Below are 15,263 nucleotides of genomic sequence, written 5' to 3' on the forward strand. Positions count from 1 at the left end.
AGAACAAAACGTGATGATGGCGCGGAAATATACAAATAGATACGCCACTATATATATATATATATATATATATATATATATATATATATATACATCTATACAGTTAAACTCGCATAAGTCAATCTTCTAGGGACTGAGCAAAACATCGACTTAGGCGAGTTTCGACTTGTGCGTAAGTCGAAAAAAAAAGTTACAGTTACACCACGCGTACATATGTATAATGTACATGTATGTTGTGTACTCTGGAGCCGAGAGCTGGAGCGGTGTGCCCGATATTTGCCCTTCAGCAAGACACTTTATCCACATTGATGCAGGCCAGGGCTCCACACCAAATTTTATTTTGGCGGCCCGATCGGGCCACCAAAATGATTGATTTTTATTTTTTGGTGGCCCGAAAAAAAAAAACAAGCAAAACTAAATAGGTCCTACTAAACATAGAAAAATGAATATGAAGTATTACTGAAGTGATACAGGACGGTATCCATGTCTAAAATAAATAAATAGAAAATTTAATCATCTTATACAGTGAAACCCCGTTATAACGAGGTCCGTGGGACCGGCGATATTACCTCGTTATAACTGGTACCTCGTTATATCCGTACGCATCAAAAACAAAGAAAAACATAAGCACGACATCATATACCCATTAATGAAACTTAAGAACATTCTTTGCGTTATTATTACACAATTATGGATCATTATGATTCAGAGAATGAAGGGAAATTATTTGTGAAATAGACGTAAAAGTAAGGGCTGAAATGAGTTAAATCTTTATTGTAATAATTCTTGTTTGTGAAGTTTTTCTAAACACCAGCGCAAATAGAGTAACATACAGGCCTTGTTTACCATAGCTTGCGAGGTATTTTTACGCTGTTGGTGCCCAGCGTGAATGCGATGATTTCATGAATCATTTCGGCTGTAACAAAGTTGTACAATGTATGATCGTTGCGCCCGAAGGGATTAAAAATGCGTTCTTTATTTTCTTACGAAACTCTCTTCGCGTTTCGTACATCCGTTCTAGAAGAATATGCGACAGGATTGAATGTGGAAGGCCGAGATCCTTTTTACGCAAAAATGTACCTGGTAGACCATTCTGAAAGAAAGAAAAATCTTCATTGTGAAATGCAGTGTTAAAATTGTTATAATGAACATACCCAGATCTATTCAAACTAAGAAGATGCATTGGTTTCTTTTTCTGATTTAGGTTAACATGCGTCATTCAACTTTTTTACGCTACTGTCACATGGCGACATCGCGATGATTTCAGAGTAACATGCATGCGTTGTTTACTGTTAACTTCGAGGTATTTTTACGCTGTTGGTGCCCAGCGGGAATTAGATAATTTCATGAATCATTTCGGCTGTAATTTTATACAATGTATGATCGTTGCGCCCGAAGGGATTAAAATGCGTTCTTTATTTTCTTCCGAAAATCTCTTCGCGTTTTGTACATCGATTCCGCTCTTGAACTGTTAAATGCGTTTGTTTCTATTTCCGAACACCGATTAAGTAGGTTAATATGCGTTATTCAACTATCTTTTACGCTACGGTCACCCGGCGAGATCGCAATGATTTCACTAATTATTATTTCGGCTTCAATCATACACACTCATTTAAATTATCATTTTGTTAAACGATAATGAACAAATCCGGATCTATTCAAACTAATAAATGCGTTTGTTTCTTTTTCTAAACACCGATTTAGGCTAACATGCGTTATTAAACTATTTTTACGCTACCGTCACCCGGCGGGATCGCGATGATTTCACTGATTATTTCGGCTTAAATCATACACACTCTATATGAGTCAAATTATCATTTGTTAAATGATAATGAACAAATCCAGATCTATTCAAAGTAAATAAATACGAATGTTTCTTTTTCTGAACACCGATTAAGTAGGTAACATGCGTTATTCAACAATTTTTACACTACTGTCAACCGGCGGGATCGCGATGATTTCATTAATTCTTCGGCTTTAATCATCCACACTCATATTTGCTATTATAACCAGCAAAAGAACTGAAAGTCGGAACTAAAAATGGAAATGATATAATGATGAGTTGCACACGCATTCCAATTGTCTATTTTTGGCCACAAGTGTCGCTACATGAAAAGTTTTTTAATGCGTTATCCTTTTTTTTTTCCTCGTTGCGCTGTGGTCTGACCTAATATCACGCACACCTATCTTGTGAAAAAGAAAATTAAATGATTATGTCTAATAATTCAGAAGGAACATCGGAAGGCATTCCTGTGTCTTATCGCGTGGTTTAGAAGAAAATATGGACGGAACGGTTCTCTGCAAAACGGGAAAAAGACGCGGATAGCGTGAATTCGGTTTTCAATGTTTCGTTTGTCGCCTGTTTGAGAGTGACAATTTAGCAAGAAATGGAACCTCGTTATATCCGATCAAATTGCTTATGTTTTTCTTTATCATGATGCACCGAAATTGTCCTCGTTATAACCGGAATCTCGTTATAACCGAACTCGTTATAACCGATTCGTTCTGCCATAGGTTTACACGCAACGGAAAACGGGACCGACGCGATCACCTCGTTATAAGCGGTTCCTCGTTATAACCGAACTCGTTATAACGGGGTTTCACTGTACCGTTATTCTGAGTTCTAAGATTTAGCAAACAGGCTTATGGATTATGATAAAAGTTGATGCCTATTTAGGTGGTCAAAATTTACGTTTGAAATGAGAAAGTGGGAGCATTTGCAGACATTTTGTAAACATCCGACATTTGTTTTAGCATCGTAAAGAGCCGAATGTTGCCGTTAATTATTTTCAAATGTAAAAACAAGCAACCGACATTCATTCTAGGATCTTACGGAGCTGAATATCATTCTTATTCATTTCCGAACGTGAAAGCAAACATCCGCTTTTTATTTTATCATCTGAGCCGATTGATACCGTTAATCATTTCCAAATGTAAAAGAAACAATCTGTTAGCATCGTACGGAGCAGAATATTATCGTTATTCGATCTCCAAATTCAAAAGCAAACACCCGACATTTATTTTATGATCGTAAGGAGCTGAATGTTACTGCTGTCCACTTCCGAAAGTGAAATGAATCATCTGACAATTATTTCAGTATCGTAAGGAGCCGAATGTTATACTGTTTTTCATATTCGAACGTCAAGGCAGACTTCCGACATTTACTTTACCATCAAACGCAGCTGAATGTTATTGTTATTCATTTCGAAATGTTAAATAGCAAATGTCTGATATTTATTTTAGCATCTTAATTATGGAGCAGAATGTTACTGCTATTCACTTCCGAACGTAAAAGCAATCATCTGACATTTATTTTGGCATCTTTCGCAGCCGATTACATAATATGTCTAACATGCTATATTTACTTTCGAATGTAAAAAAAAGCCAACATTCGGCATTTATTTCATCATCGTACGGAGTTGAATGTTATTGTTATTCATTTCAGAACGTCAAAGGGATAATTCGACATATATTTTAGCATCTTCCGGAGCTGAATGTTATTGTTATTTACTTACGAACGTAAAAGTAAACATCCGGCATTTATTTTATCATCGTACGAAGTTGATCATTATTGTTATTCATTTCCGAACGTCAAAGGGATAATTCGACATTTACTTTAGCATCTTCCGGAGATTAATGTTATTGTTATTTACTTTCGAACGTAAAAGTAAACATGCGGCATTTATTTTATCATCGTATGGAGTTGAATATCATTATTATTCATATCCGAACGTCAAAGCAAACATTCGACATTTATTTCAGCATCTTCCGGAGCCGTATTTTATCCTTATTCATTTCCGAACGCAAAATCAAATATCTGACATTAATTTCAGCACCGTACGGAACTGAATCTTACCATTATTCATTTCCAAAAGTGTAAGCAAACATCCGACATTTATTTTAGTATTATACGGAGTCGAATATTACCGCTATTCATTTCCAAGAGCAAACATCTGACATTTATTCTAGCATCTTATGGAGCCGATTGTTACCGCTGTTCATTTCCAAAACTGAAGGCAAACATCCGGCTTTTTTGGTGGCCCGGCGTGCGTTTTTGGTGACCCCGGTCGCAAATTAACCATTCGCGAAATCGTGATTGATTCGCGAAAAGACTCCGCTAAATATAAGGCATAGATCGCTACACTCGGCAGGGGCTACGTCGTCCTTTCACCAGGTCTCGGTAACGGAAACCAAAATCTCGCGTGAGTTCTTATTGCGTTACCTATATATCGTTAATGTCAACTAAACATGGTTAATTTGCGCTTGGGATCGTTACTCATCGTTACTACAAACATTCATTTTCCCGATCGTTAGTTTGCGTTACTAACGATTCAGGTGAAACCGCTTGCGTTAATGAAACGTTAATGTTTATCAACGCAAAGTTTCTTTCGGTATATATACTGTATGTAAACAAAAACTGGCGTCTCGTGATTTTGACAGTGATTTATTACACAATAAAATCTTATTCGACTTAGTCACAGTGAATTCAATGTTTTTTCCGTGAAAGTGCTCATGGAATTTCATCGACTTAGGCGAGTATTCGACTTAAAAAATTCGACTTGTGAGTGAATTAATACACGTAAGTCATTGGGGAAAAATCGGGACTTTTTAAAATCATCGACTTGTGCGATTACTCGACATATGCGACGTCGACTTAGGCGAGTTTAACTGTATATATATATATATATATATATATATAATGATAAATGTATATATATACAATGTTGTTTATAAATGTGTGTGTATGTAGTGAAAGTGAATATTCACTACTTTAGTAGTCCTCGGAGTCTACGATTTCTATATCATCTACTTATAATAGATAATGATGTCGATATTGCTCAATACTCAGTACTACACGGTACTGAGCGTTCACCAGGTAACTATTACACTTTTTGAGAATACTGATCACTGTACATAAAAGGGACGGAAAATGTAATTATTTATCACTAACAACTTTTATTCTGTTTCGAGGTGCATATTTCTTGAACTTTCCTCAACGGTGTAAAAATGAGGCTTCCTTCCTTGTTTATAAAGTCCTTTCAAAAAGAAATTTGCTACGGATATCATAATCACGTCATCACCACATTAGATGAAACTGATTAAATTCATTAAATCTGCACAAAATCAGAAAGGAATGTAAAAAAACATTGCCAAGTTGAGAGAGAAACAGGAACTTGGAGGTCATTCTATTGTGTTGCCAATTGACGAATCGGTTATCATTTTAGCAATCATTACAAGTTTTTAGCTTCTGCAACAGAAAATAAAGTTCATAGAATGTAACTATAATATTGTTCGAAATTTTAATGGATATGATATTTTTTCTTTATCTAATGAAGTATACTAGCAACGAATAGCAAAACACAATAATGAAAAGATACAACACCAAACCAAAGAAATTTCGTTTTTGAGCGCTAGTCTGCAATGACCTCTGGAATCACAGGCTGTACAAAACATGGCACAATCTTTTTAGAGGAACAAATGAAAACATCTCAACAGAGGATAGTAATCTGCATGTAAGTGCTGTATGAAAGTTTTTCATTATATTATCAATTTGATTGAAAAGAATGCAAAATATTGACCTGTATATTTCAATGAAGATATGCACCTTGGTCATACATGGATATTTTATAATATCATAGTTTTCATGAAGACCTATCCAGTTACGAAATCAGCTTAAACTTCAGTCTGAAGAGAAGGTTTACAATAACATTTACCTGTACATGCTCAGATGGTAACTGTAAAAATGGTTTGTTAATGGTGGAGAAGGGCAACATTTCAAGTTCGGTTCCTAACTTTGCGCCTTTGGCAGAGAATCTTATCATAATGATGATAAACAGGGCAAACAGAAAAAAAAAAGAGGAAACAGTAAATCTATGATCAATACCTGTATTTCAGAAGAACTCCGCATTCGCGTATAAACATCTCAAATGAAATAAACGAAATAAACAAGATAAACAAGTAACCAAACTCATTGGTTTCTATTTGAAACCAATGTAAAACGATAAAAAGAAACTACCACAGCAATTTTATTGTGGTAGTTTTGTTTTGTTTTGCTTTGTTTTGTTTTGTTTTATTTTGTTTTGTTTTGTTTTGTTAGCGAAAGCATTTGATATGCGATATGAAAACAAACATCACGCTATCATACACACCCTAATAGTTACGTGTAAAGACACTAAAATCAACGACTAGAAATAATACCAAGGAATGACAGTTTATAATAACATCGATAATCACATGTAACCGTCACTGCAGTCGTCAAATGATGCAAACATGATTTATCTGCTGTTTCACTCTAAAGTGGTAACACATTATAGATTAAAATTGTTCATCAATATCTGAACACCCATTGAAATATTGACTGCTAATCCTGCAGCGAAGCACAGCGCCCTCGACGGTTGGGGAATGGCGTTGAGGTAGACGACGGTGTGTAGCAGACGAGAAACGGTGAAGATCCTGTAGTGCCACAACAGGGTGCTGATGGAGGCGCCTGAAAAGAGTGCGTAGAGGAGTCCCAGCCCGAAGAAAGGCACGATGTTCTCAAGGTCGTTCAGATGACACCTGTATGATAAAGGCATTCCACAAAAGAAAGTGTACAGTCATCCTGATAAAACATGTGACAGTCTTGTATGTTGCGAAGATTTCTTGATAGCAACAGATTGCCTCCAAAAGCTGTTGTATCCCAGAAGGCCCTACCTGATGCAGTTTGCGATTCAAGAAGCACTGAGTTCACGAGTGAGAAAGTTTAGTTTGTTTGTGTGTGTGTGTGCGTTTGTGTGTGTGTGTGTGTGTTTGTTTGTGTGTGTGTGTGTGTGTGTGTGTGTGTGTGTGTGTGTGTGTGTGTTTAGATGAGGTTTACAGTATGGATACCTTTACTACTGTATCATAATATCGCTTGATTTCTTTTGGACACCATTTCAAAATAGCGATTTTGTACTGGACCAGATGGACCACAATAAATCGGCTGCTTATACTGAATATAGAAATGCTGTAATTATATACATGTACTACTTGTTGTAAATTCATGCACTTTTTTATTGTTTCATTCGTCACGATACTCATAGTCGAATTCAAATGAATTTATTAGGAATTTTCTGCATCGAATAGGCTCCTACATATTACAAAAATGAAATACAGTCATTTCTTTTTGTTTACAAGACAAAGGAACCACAATGTGTGCATCCTAATATAAAACTGAAATATACGTGTACAGATTAAAGAAAAGAGTAAGAGAACACGTCGATTGGGAACCACTCGGGATAAAGAAAATCAAATGATCTGACTGAATAATGGCACATTTAGTGTATTGGGAGTGTAAATGCAGAAAACTGTCGTCAAATAAGCGTAATTATAGCTTGAAGACACGACAGCCTTGAAAGACAAGGAAGAGAAAAAAATGGAAAAAACATGCATCTTGTGTATACTTATCGAAAAGAAAAGAAAAAGCGTCATCAATCCCTTCTGTTTGACTTTCTATCACAGAAGTCATAAAAGAATTATTCTTTAAATTATTGTTTTGTATATCTTTTGTTTTTCTCTCAGAAAGCAGTAAGAAATACAATGCACACATTGAAAAACAAAGACTATCAACAGCCAACAGCACTGTCAAAGGAACTTTTTTTTTTGTTTTAATATGGAAGGCGCCATCCATGCAGGGTCACTATACTGATTATTGTCTACCTCCGAACTCTCTCCACTACAGGATCGTTCATAATGGTCTTGTTGTCTTTGACACCTTGTCCCACCGTATCTTCTTGGTTGGCATAGACCTGCATGAGACAGACGAAGAAAATTATTGCTCAGATGAAAAGCGTTTCACGCGTGCAGGTGCAGGTGCAGTAGAGTGTTTTACACAGTGATTTCAGTAGTGCTTCCGTTTGCATGGTTTGGTAAGATTTACGGTAAGGTTTTAAGTAAGGCTTTATAGGCTTACGGAAAGGTTTTAGGTAAACACTTGAAGTAAACCAGTTTCCAAAGGTATTGCAGAGATTAGGCCCACTAGAAAGTCAAAATGAAGATGATAACATAATTATTGTTTATGTGGCCAATAAATCATCAATAAATGAGACAGGGGGAGAAGGGTTTTAGCATAAATGATTATGACCTCATCAAAATACTCAAGAATTATAGTTTAAGTGAGGATGGAATACAATAGACAAAGAAGTATGAAATGTCCAATCACGTTCAAAGCATAATGTAAGACAATGAGCATGGAATAATTTTGAAATCATAGTAAAAACATTTTATATTATCTTTCTTCTTCCATTTGGGGCATTTTTTTAAAACTGTATATTGCAGCGGAGGTATAAGTACATAATTCATGCGAGTGTGGGTGTGTACGCTGACTAGACTATAGATATCCTATACGAAATAAGCCCACGTCGTACCTTTCGTGTAACTCTGAAGAATCCAGTGACAGGCGACATGAAGACCATCTTCAGCAGCACGATCGTGACGTAAGTCACAAAATAGGAAAATCCTTCACTCCCAAGACCGTCGGACATTTTTCCTCTCCTATTAGGTCGTCAGTGGAAGTAAAATGAAACTTTAGCAATTGTCAATCGACAATCTGTGTATGATTACAACCACACTCCTGTATGGATAAGCTAAGACGGCAACGGTGGAAATGTAAGGTGGGTGGCCAAATCCAAACTACTCATCTTTTTATTTATACATAAATGGTGCTTCTTCGATAGAGCACGCGACTGCTACCTATCATTGAAGACAAAGTCCACACAGATAGGACCCTATTCTTGTAGCTTGAATTATATTGACATTTATTATTGTGGTGGATAATTTACAACTATACACTATCCTGTCTGTGAACCCTCCTCAAGAGGAAAGGCTCGAATTGAGAATATTATTTGCTCAGCCCAGGGTCTATCCTGTGTACATAGGTGAAGTGCAGGGTTATAGCACTGCAACTGAGGAGGTGAAAAACATCATAAAGCATGAATCTAGCAGCGATTGTCAGTTAAAATGAATGTTTCGAGATCTCATAATTCGTCTCAATGTTCATAGTATGAGTGGTTTTTAAACACATCACAAGACTAGGCACGTGAGCAAAAAAAAATATCAGAATGGGACAATTTAAGATGTGTGTGTGTGTGTGTGTGTGTGCGTGTGTGTATGCGTGTGTGTGTGTGTGTGTGTGTGTGTGTGTACTTCTGTGTATGCACTGTTTGTGTGCTCGGGTGTGTGTGTGTGCGTGTGTGTGTTTCTTGGGGTGGTGTCAGGTCCGATATTTGTTAAACGTTCACAATCATTTTGTATCTATGTCTGAGATGTACTTTTTTTTCTTTTAAAGCCAAATTGAATATGATGCAGAATCGCCATTTTGATATCTTCCAACGCAGAGATAGCCTACAGTGGTATTGTGACAGCGGAGATTCTGCACTTAAGCATACACTCAAAATCATTTTTCATAATTCATATCTTTCTTCTATATTGCTGGGTTTTCTATGTGCATACTTTGCATTCCCTGCATGCAAGTATCTGATTCGCGTCTCAACCTGGTGATCACGCGACTCTCAGCAAACTCTGATTTCAGTAATCCCTGTTTCGTCTAGCGGACATTATTTTGTTCTCTCTCTCTCTCTCTCTCCCTCTCTTTTTCTCATACCCTTTACTGTTTGTATTTTCCATTTTCATGATTTGTCATTCTTTTCAGCTGTAACTTTCAAGTGAGAATTCACCTAATAAATCAGTTCTGAGAAAATAATCTACGTCCTGCAAGCAATGCTTCCACCGTAGATTCATCATAGTTCACATGTCTTTATTATAAATTTTTTTTATTCAACAATTTTTGATTACTCATTCAGGATTTTTTTTTATATTTATGGTTTATTTGTTAAAACATGGAATATGGAGCAAAAAGAAATAAAACGAACAAACAAACAAACAACAAACATTGAAACAACCATTCTTTACAAAAAAAAAATGCATAAAACATTGGGTTCAAGAAAAGATCACGAGGTTATCATCAATAAGGGAGTTCATGGTTAGGGCATGTCTCATTTGACCCCTACACCACAGACTTTGAAATAACATGGACATGGCATGTGTTGTGATCAAGAATTCCTTTTTGAAGCATGTCATCTTGTATTAAATCAATGTTGAGAAAGTGCATGGAGAGATTTTGCTGAACAGTGTTGATGAATGACTTACACCTGTACGTTCTAATTTAGTCTGAAACACATTCATTGTACTGACATAATTCAGATTCTCATAGTTGCTCGAGACTTCTTTACGTTTTAAAGTCAGTGGCAAATACACAGACATTCTCATTTGACCTTTGTTCTGCACATGCGCAAATCACAACCGTGAACTCCCTTATATTAATTTTGATGGTTTCTTCATCAACGAATCTTGCCACCAAGACTGCTACTGACAAGTGATTAATCATGAAGAAACACAGTATTTAATTTCACTTTCTGATTCTACTATGGTGCTCGTGTCATAATATCTTTATGAATGGATAAATGTCATCGACCTTTGACAGGTTAAAACAGTTGTACAATGACATTGAATACATTTCGAAGAAATGATTGAGATCGCTTTCATGTCAATTTTTCTTTCTTTCGATCGAGCTGCACTCAATGCAATGATGATTTAACATAGTCACAATTACTAAATTAAGTGAGTTAAAATTCTCATTCTCAAAGATCTCTGTCAATTTCCTTAAACATGACATGATTGCTTGCATTGCATTCTGCATTTTCTTTGTGTGTGTGTGTGTGTGTGTGTGTGTGTGTGTGTGTGTGTGGAAATCTTAAAGGTTAATGTTGTTCATCAGTAACTGCACGCCCATGGATACATTAACACCGAATCCTGCTAAGAAACAGAGCGCCCTCGATGGTTGGGGAATGGCGTAGAGGTAGACGATGGTGTGTAGCAGACGAGATACGGTGAAGATTCTGTAGTGCCACAACAGGGTGCTGATGGAGGCGCCTGAAAAGAGCGCGTAGAGGAGTCCCAGCCCGAAGAAGGGCACGATGTTCTCAAGGTCGTTCAGATGACACCTGTTTGATACATCATGACATAAAATTGTTTTTATGTTGATTCATCTATGATTTTATATCAGGCTTCCTATTCACTGAGAAAGAGAAAAATATCAAAATTGTATTATTACGAAAGGTAAGAAAATATGGTGGCGCAACAACATGTCACACATTTCCGACAACAAACGCCATCGTGTCCCAGTCTTGATCCAACAGGGACGAACAGGCCTCACCGATAAATTTATAATGCATGACATAATCGTTACACAAGATTTAAACTTACAGTGACCATTTTACTTTCTGTAAAATAATAAGGAATTAGTGGAACGTCCCTTATTCTAAATCTGTCACTAGTTGCTGAATTTTTGGCATTTTCTTTCCTCTCTAGATGATAGAGATTGACTGCAGTAGAGCAAAACAGGCATTTACGTCTTTTTCGCTTATATACTCATTCAAAAAGTAGTAAAAAAAAGAAAACAGGTCATTCTCAGATGGAGTCATAAGATCAGTCGCGTTTTTATAATCTTCGTGTTCCTCAGAATGCAAGAAGTTTATGGGCAAGTAGTTAAAGGAAAAGACCATGGACACTGTAAAATCTGTAAGGAAGAACATATCCTTGACAGAACTGAGGAGTTTTTTATTTTAGCTTACCTCCTCATTCTCTCAATAACCGGATCGTTGAATGTGAGTTTCTTCTCTTTGTAGTCTTTCCGAACTGCCATATCCTCTTCATTAGCAAAAGCCTGGAATGTAATACATGCAGAGACCAGAAAATTATGTGAATATGACGTGACTGAATTACTCTTTTTTACAACAAGTTGCTGTCGCAACTGAGGCTGGATGAAAGGTTCATAAGCTGGGCTTCCTGATTTTACTCTTTTCACTTCTCCTCATTTAATATGATTTCTTTTCATTTCTTACCATTAAATTATTTCAGGTCGTTTGATCAAGTTTGATTTTCTCACATCATATCATACTTCGTTTTTCGCTTCATATTGTATCATTCTGTTAAAATACTCATTAACAGCATCATAAACAGCGTTGATTCTGTCCACTTTTCGTACATGATCAGTTATACATGGGGCTGGTATCTTTAAAATGAGGCTTGTGTGCCGTTAGGTCCATCAAGCATTTGGGATTATAGCAAGGAGGTACTAGGCGAGCTCTTACCTCCTTGGTTATAGATTGTGAATTGCCTTATAATTTCAGTCATTTTTTCCCTCAAAATACCTTTACATACATCCATCACATCACACCATCATGACCATGAGCTTCTGTATAACAGATACAGGCTGTACACACACCGTGCACACAACAATTGCAAACAGCTGAAACAAAACGTGTGCCATATCTAAGATACACTTTGTAAGTCCTTCTATAAACATCGGTCCCTAGTGGTTCGAGACTCGATCAGTGATACCAGTTGAACCAAAGGCAATACATGTATTCCCTAATAATATCACTCCTTCTTAATGTCAGTCCCTATAGTTTAGCAATATACTAACACAAAGTGCAGGCTCAGACTGTTGAAGAAGGAAAGAAAAGGACAGCTGAAGGATGAAGGAAACGGAAAGGAGGAGGAGAGGAGAAAGAAAGAGAAGCAGCAGCAGAAGAAGATTAATGCTGATAGTGACGATCTAGACAGCATGCTACGTTACCTTCCTCTTCACTCTCGTCAGCCCTGTCACGGGGGACAATAAAGCCATCTTCAGTAGTATGACGGTTCCATAGGTCGCGAAGTACGAAAGTTCCTTTTTCATAAGATAGTCAGACATTTCTGAAGTTTCTCTCTCGCTGTCTCTCTCGAAAAAAAAAAGAGAAGAAAGAATAAGCTAAGAAAAAAAAAGTTGTCGATGAATTTGCCCAAGGACACAGACTACAAAGTTTTAGGAAACGGGAGTTTCGTTATTCACCTGTTAAACAGTAAACATGATGAATCCAACAATGTGAGTGCAGACGTGAAACTGACATGGAGTCCTTCCAGAGACGAGATAAAATACGGCTAAACTATTCCTTCGTGCATTACATGAATGGCCTGGGTGGGAATCATGCATGTCTTGTCTGAAATTTCAGTGAGACTCTGTGGGTTACACAACGATTCACACACAGCATATCACGTTGCAGCTAGTTTGTCAATTTGTTGATAATAGGCCAAGTGACTGCCTGGATTGGACGCTCAAAGTCCAGAGTGATGCTTTTGTGGTTTTTAAAAGTCAAATCAAATTGCGCCTGCGCAAGGACTACACTCTATAGGACATTTGGCTGGCCTTCTCTGAGATGTAAATCTTTGTCAATTCTCTCCAAAAACCAACAAGGACAACAATGAATTACTCCAAATATGTCATCTAGATAGCACAAATTATTTGAAGTCATCATGACATACAGATATAAGATAGGGCCTTATCCACGTCAAGATCTGCTTATATTAAATGACGGTCCCCTGTATTTGTTTCTCCTTTGTTCATAAATACAGTATGCCTTAATATGTTGTTTTGATTCATATGTTATTACAGACTGATGTTGTTATGAAATTGACATTTCTTATATATTAATCTGTATGTTGTACCCTCCTCTTTTTTGGCATACTCTGTATCACTTTGTTTTCATTTGTTATTGATTTGGAGAAAGAAAATGCAGATATAAACCAAACCAAACCAAACCAGTCAGAGTATAATCAAAGGAATATTCGGGCATTTCGCTGAATAAAAGAGTGCTCATAATCAGATTTTTCCCCTATCATTATAATAGAGGCAAAAGTGAAGTGGAAGTCAAATAAAAGAGATGGCCTAGCTTATTTGATACCATATTAAAATATGTCATGAATATAAAACGTGTTAATGTAGGCCTAAATGTTGATGAGTCAAGTGTGGTGGATTCATGATTAATAGTTGCTGAGCAGGTCCCTCAATATCGAATAACGGGTGATATCTGGTATGTTTTTATTTTGTTTTGATTATTTTTTTAAAGACGTATTGATTATCAACGACAGTCGCGACAACAATTATCGCTACTATCGTTGACGCTATCACAATAACCATATTTCCTTGTAATTGATGTTGTTATTTTATCACCTTATTTATAATATTTTTTTCAATGGATTTAACAATAACATTTCAGTATTTTTTACCGGTGTTACACTCCTTAGGTGCCCTTCAGGGCCGGCGCAGCCGTGGGGGCCGTGGGGGCTCGGGCCCCCACACTTTTTGTGCACCATACAAAGGAATACATAAGGTGTCATCACTTTGGGCCCCCACACTTTTTTCAACCCGGAAGTACGTAAGTGGCACTAAAAAAGAAATAGATCGAGATCTAAGTATGGCGGCGGTAAGGTTATGTATTTTGTCTAAATTTTTATAACAACAGGAAATGGGAGGTGAGAGAATGAGCTGAGGACCTTTTTTTTTTTTTTTTTTTTTTTTTTTTTTTTTTTTTGCTTGTCAGTTGAAGTTGGACGGGGAGAGATGAGCTGAGGACCTTTTTTTTTTTTTTTTTTTTTTTTTTTGCTTTTTAGCTCATGAAACCCGAAAGTGGGCCCCCACACTTTTGAAAACACTGCGCCGGCCCTGCTGTACCCTCCCCGAATTCTATCCTCACTTCGATATACATAGGCCTACATAGAAAGTTTAGTCTTTTGTTAATTTCATTTATTGGTATAATTTTGTTTATTTCATAATAGACCTGATAATACCTGTCAATTTCTATTGGTATGTTTACATGTTTACATTGTTTAGCAATGGTAATATCAAACTTATTGCGCCTCAACTGAATTTTAAAAGAAAAGATATGTAATTTATGAATGATAAAATTCCCGTTATCGTAACAGTATTTTCAGCATTTTCCGTTTCGTCACGTGTATCCTTTGCTGGGTTAGTGTTTTTGTGTTTGGGGGGGGGGGGGGGGGGAGGGGTATCGTTGGGTTGCTTACACTCGACGCCATACCCAGAGATCAGAATGCAATGAATTTGACTCGACACTAACGGAAGAAGAAGATATGGGGGGGGGGGGGGGGCGCACCGCCCCCTTTAATTTAGTAAAGCCCCCCCCCCCCCCCCCCCCCCCCCCCCCACCCCTTTACGGAATTCCTGGCGATCGGCCCCTGATCATCTATGGTCATTGCTTTACAGTTCTTTTTGTTGTTTTTGTTTCTTTTAATTAGGAATCGGGTGGTGGTGTGTCATGGCGTTGGATGCAAACTCGTTCGCGTGGAGCTTGCAGTTTATCACATCATGAGACCTTCCCCCTTTCCACTTCACCATGACGTCATCA

The 15,263-nt window shown here is 37.1% G+C and overlaps 2 protein-coding genes across 3 annotated transcripts; both read right to left on the minus strand.

The window, feature by feature from the left end:
• Positions 1 to 6,259: 6,259 nt before the first annotated feature.
• On the minus strand, positions 6,260 to 8,607 carry LOC139733158 (microsomal glutathione S-transferase 1-like). The gene is made up of 3 exons (XM_071644001.1): positions 8,385 to 8,607; positions 7,678 to 7,766; positions 6,260 to 6,558 (listed from the first exon to the last, which is right to left on the minus strand). Exons 1-3 carry the CDS (start codon positions 8,499 to 8,501, stop codon positions 6,309 to 6,311), a joined length of 456 nt encoding a protein of 151 aa, XP_071500102.1. The 5' UTR covers positions 8,502 to 8,607; the 3' UTR covers positions 6,260 to 6,308.
• A 1,241-nt stretch (positions 8,608 to 9,848) lies between these two features.
• LOC139733168 (microsomal glutathione S-transferase 1-like) lies at positions 9,849 to 13,064 on the minus strand. 2 transcript variants are annotated; one of them, XM_071644019.1, is made up of 4 exons: positions 12,911 to 13,064; positions 12,656 to 12,791; positions 11,649 to 11,740; positions 9,849 to 11,018 (listed from the first exon to the last, which is right to left on the minus strand). In XM_071644019.1, the coding sequence occupies exons 2-4, from the start codon at positions 12,770 to 12,772 to the stop codon at positions 10,769 to 10,771; spliced, it is 459 nt and encodes a 152-aa protein (XP_071500120.1). In that variant the 5' UTR covers positions 12,773 to 12,791; positions 12,911 to 13,064; the 3' UTR covers positions 9,849 to 10,768. The 2 variants fall into 2 exon arrangements, with proteins under 2 accessions (XP_071500120.1, XP_071500112.1); XM_071644011.1 differs by having other exon boundaries at positions 12,656 to 13,064.
• Between the last annotated feature and the right edge of the window lie 2,199 nt (positions 13,065 to 15,263).

Source organism: Diadema antillarum, unplaced genomic scaffold, assembly GCF_040938485.1.
Source record: "Diadema antillarum isolate AM-2024a unplaced genomic scaffold, OU_Dant_1.0 scf00000024, whole genome shotgun sequence".
Taxonomy (NCBI): Eukaryota; Metazoa; Echinodermata; class Echinoidea; order Diadematoida; family Diadematidae; genus Diadema; species Diadema antillarum.

Bases quoted from the DNA above. Each gene is read 5' to 3' on its own strand.
- LOC139733168 (XM_071644019.1), bottom strand. From the start codon at position 12,772: ATGTCTGACTATCTTATGAAAAAGGAACTTTCGTACTTCGCGACCTAT. The intron at 11,741-12,655 runs GTAACGTAGCAT...ATTACATTCCAG, and splicing joins TGACGAGAGTGAAGAGGAAG to GCTTTTGCTAATGAAGAGGA. The intron at 11,019-11,648 runs GTAAGCTAAAAT...TGTATCAAACAG, and splicing joins GTTATTGAGAGAATGAGGAG to GTGTCATCTGAACGACCTTG.
- LOC139733158 (XM_071644001.1), bottom strand. From the start codon at position 8,501: ATGTCCGACGGTCTTGGGAGTGAAGGATTTTCCTATTTTGTGACTTAC. The intron at 7,767-8,384 runs GTACGACGTGGG...TGTCTCATGCAG, and splicing joins TCTTCAGAGTTACACGAAAG to GTCTATGCCAACCAAGAAGA. The intron at 6,559-7,677 runs GTAGACAATAAT...TTTATCATACAG, and splicing joins GTAGTGGAGAGAGTTCGGAG to GTGTCATCTGAACGACCTTG.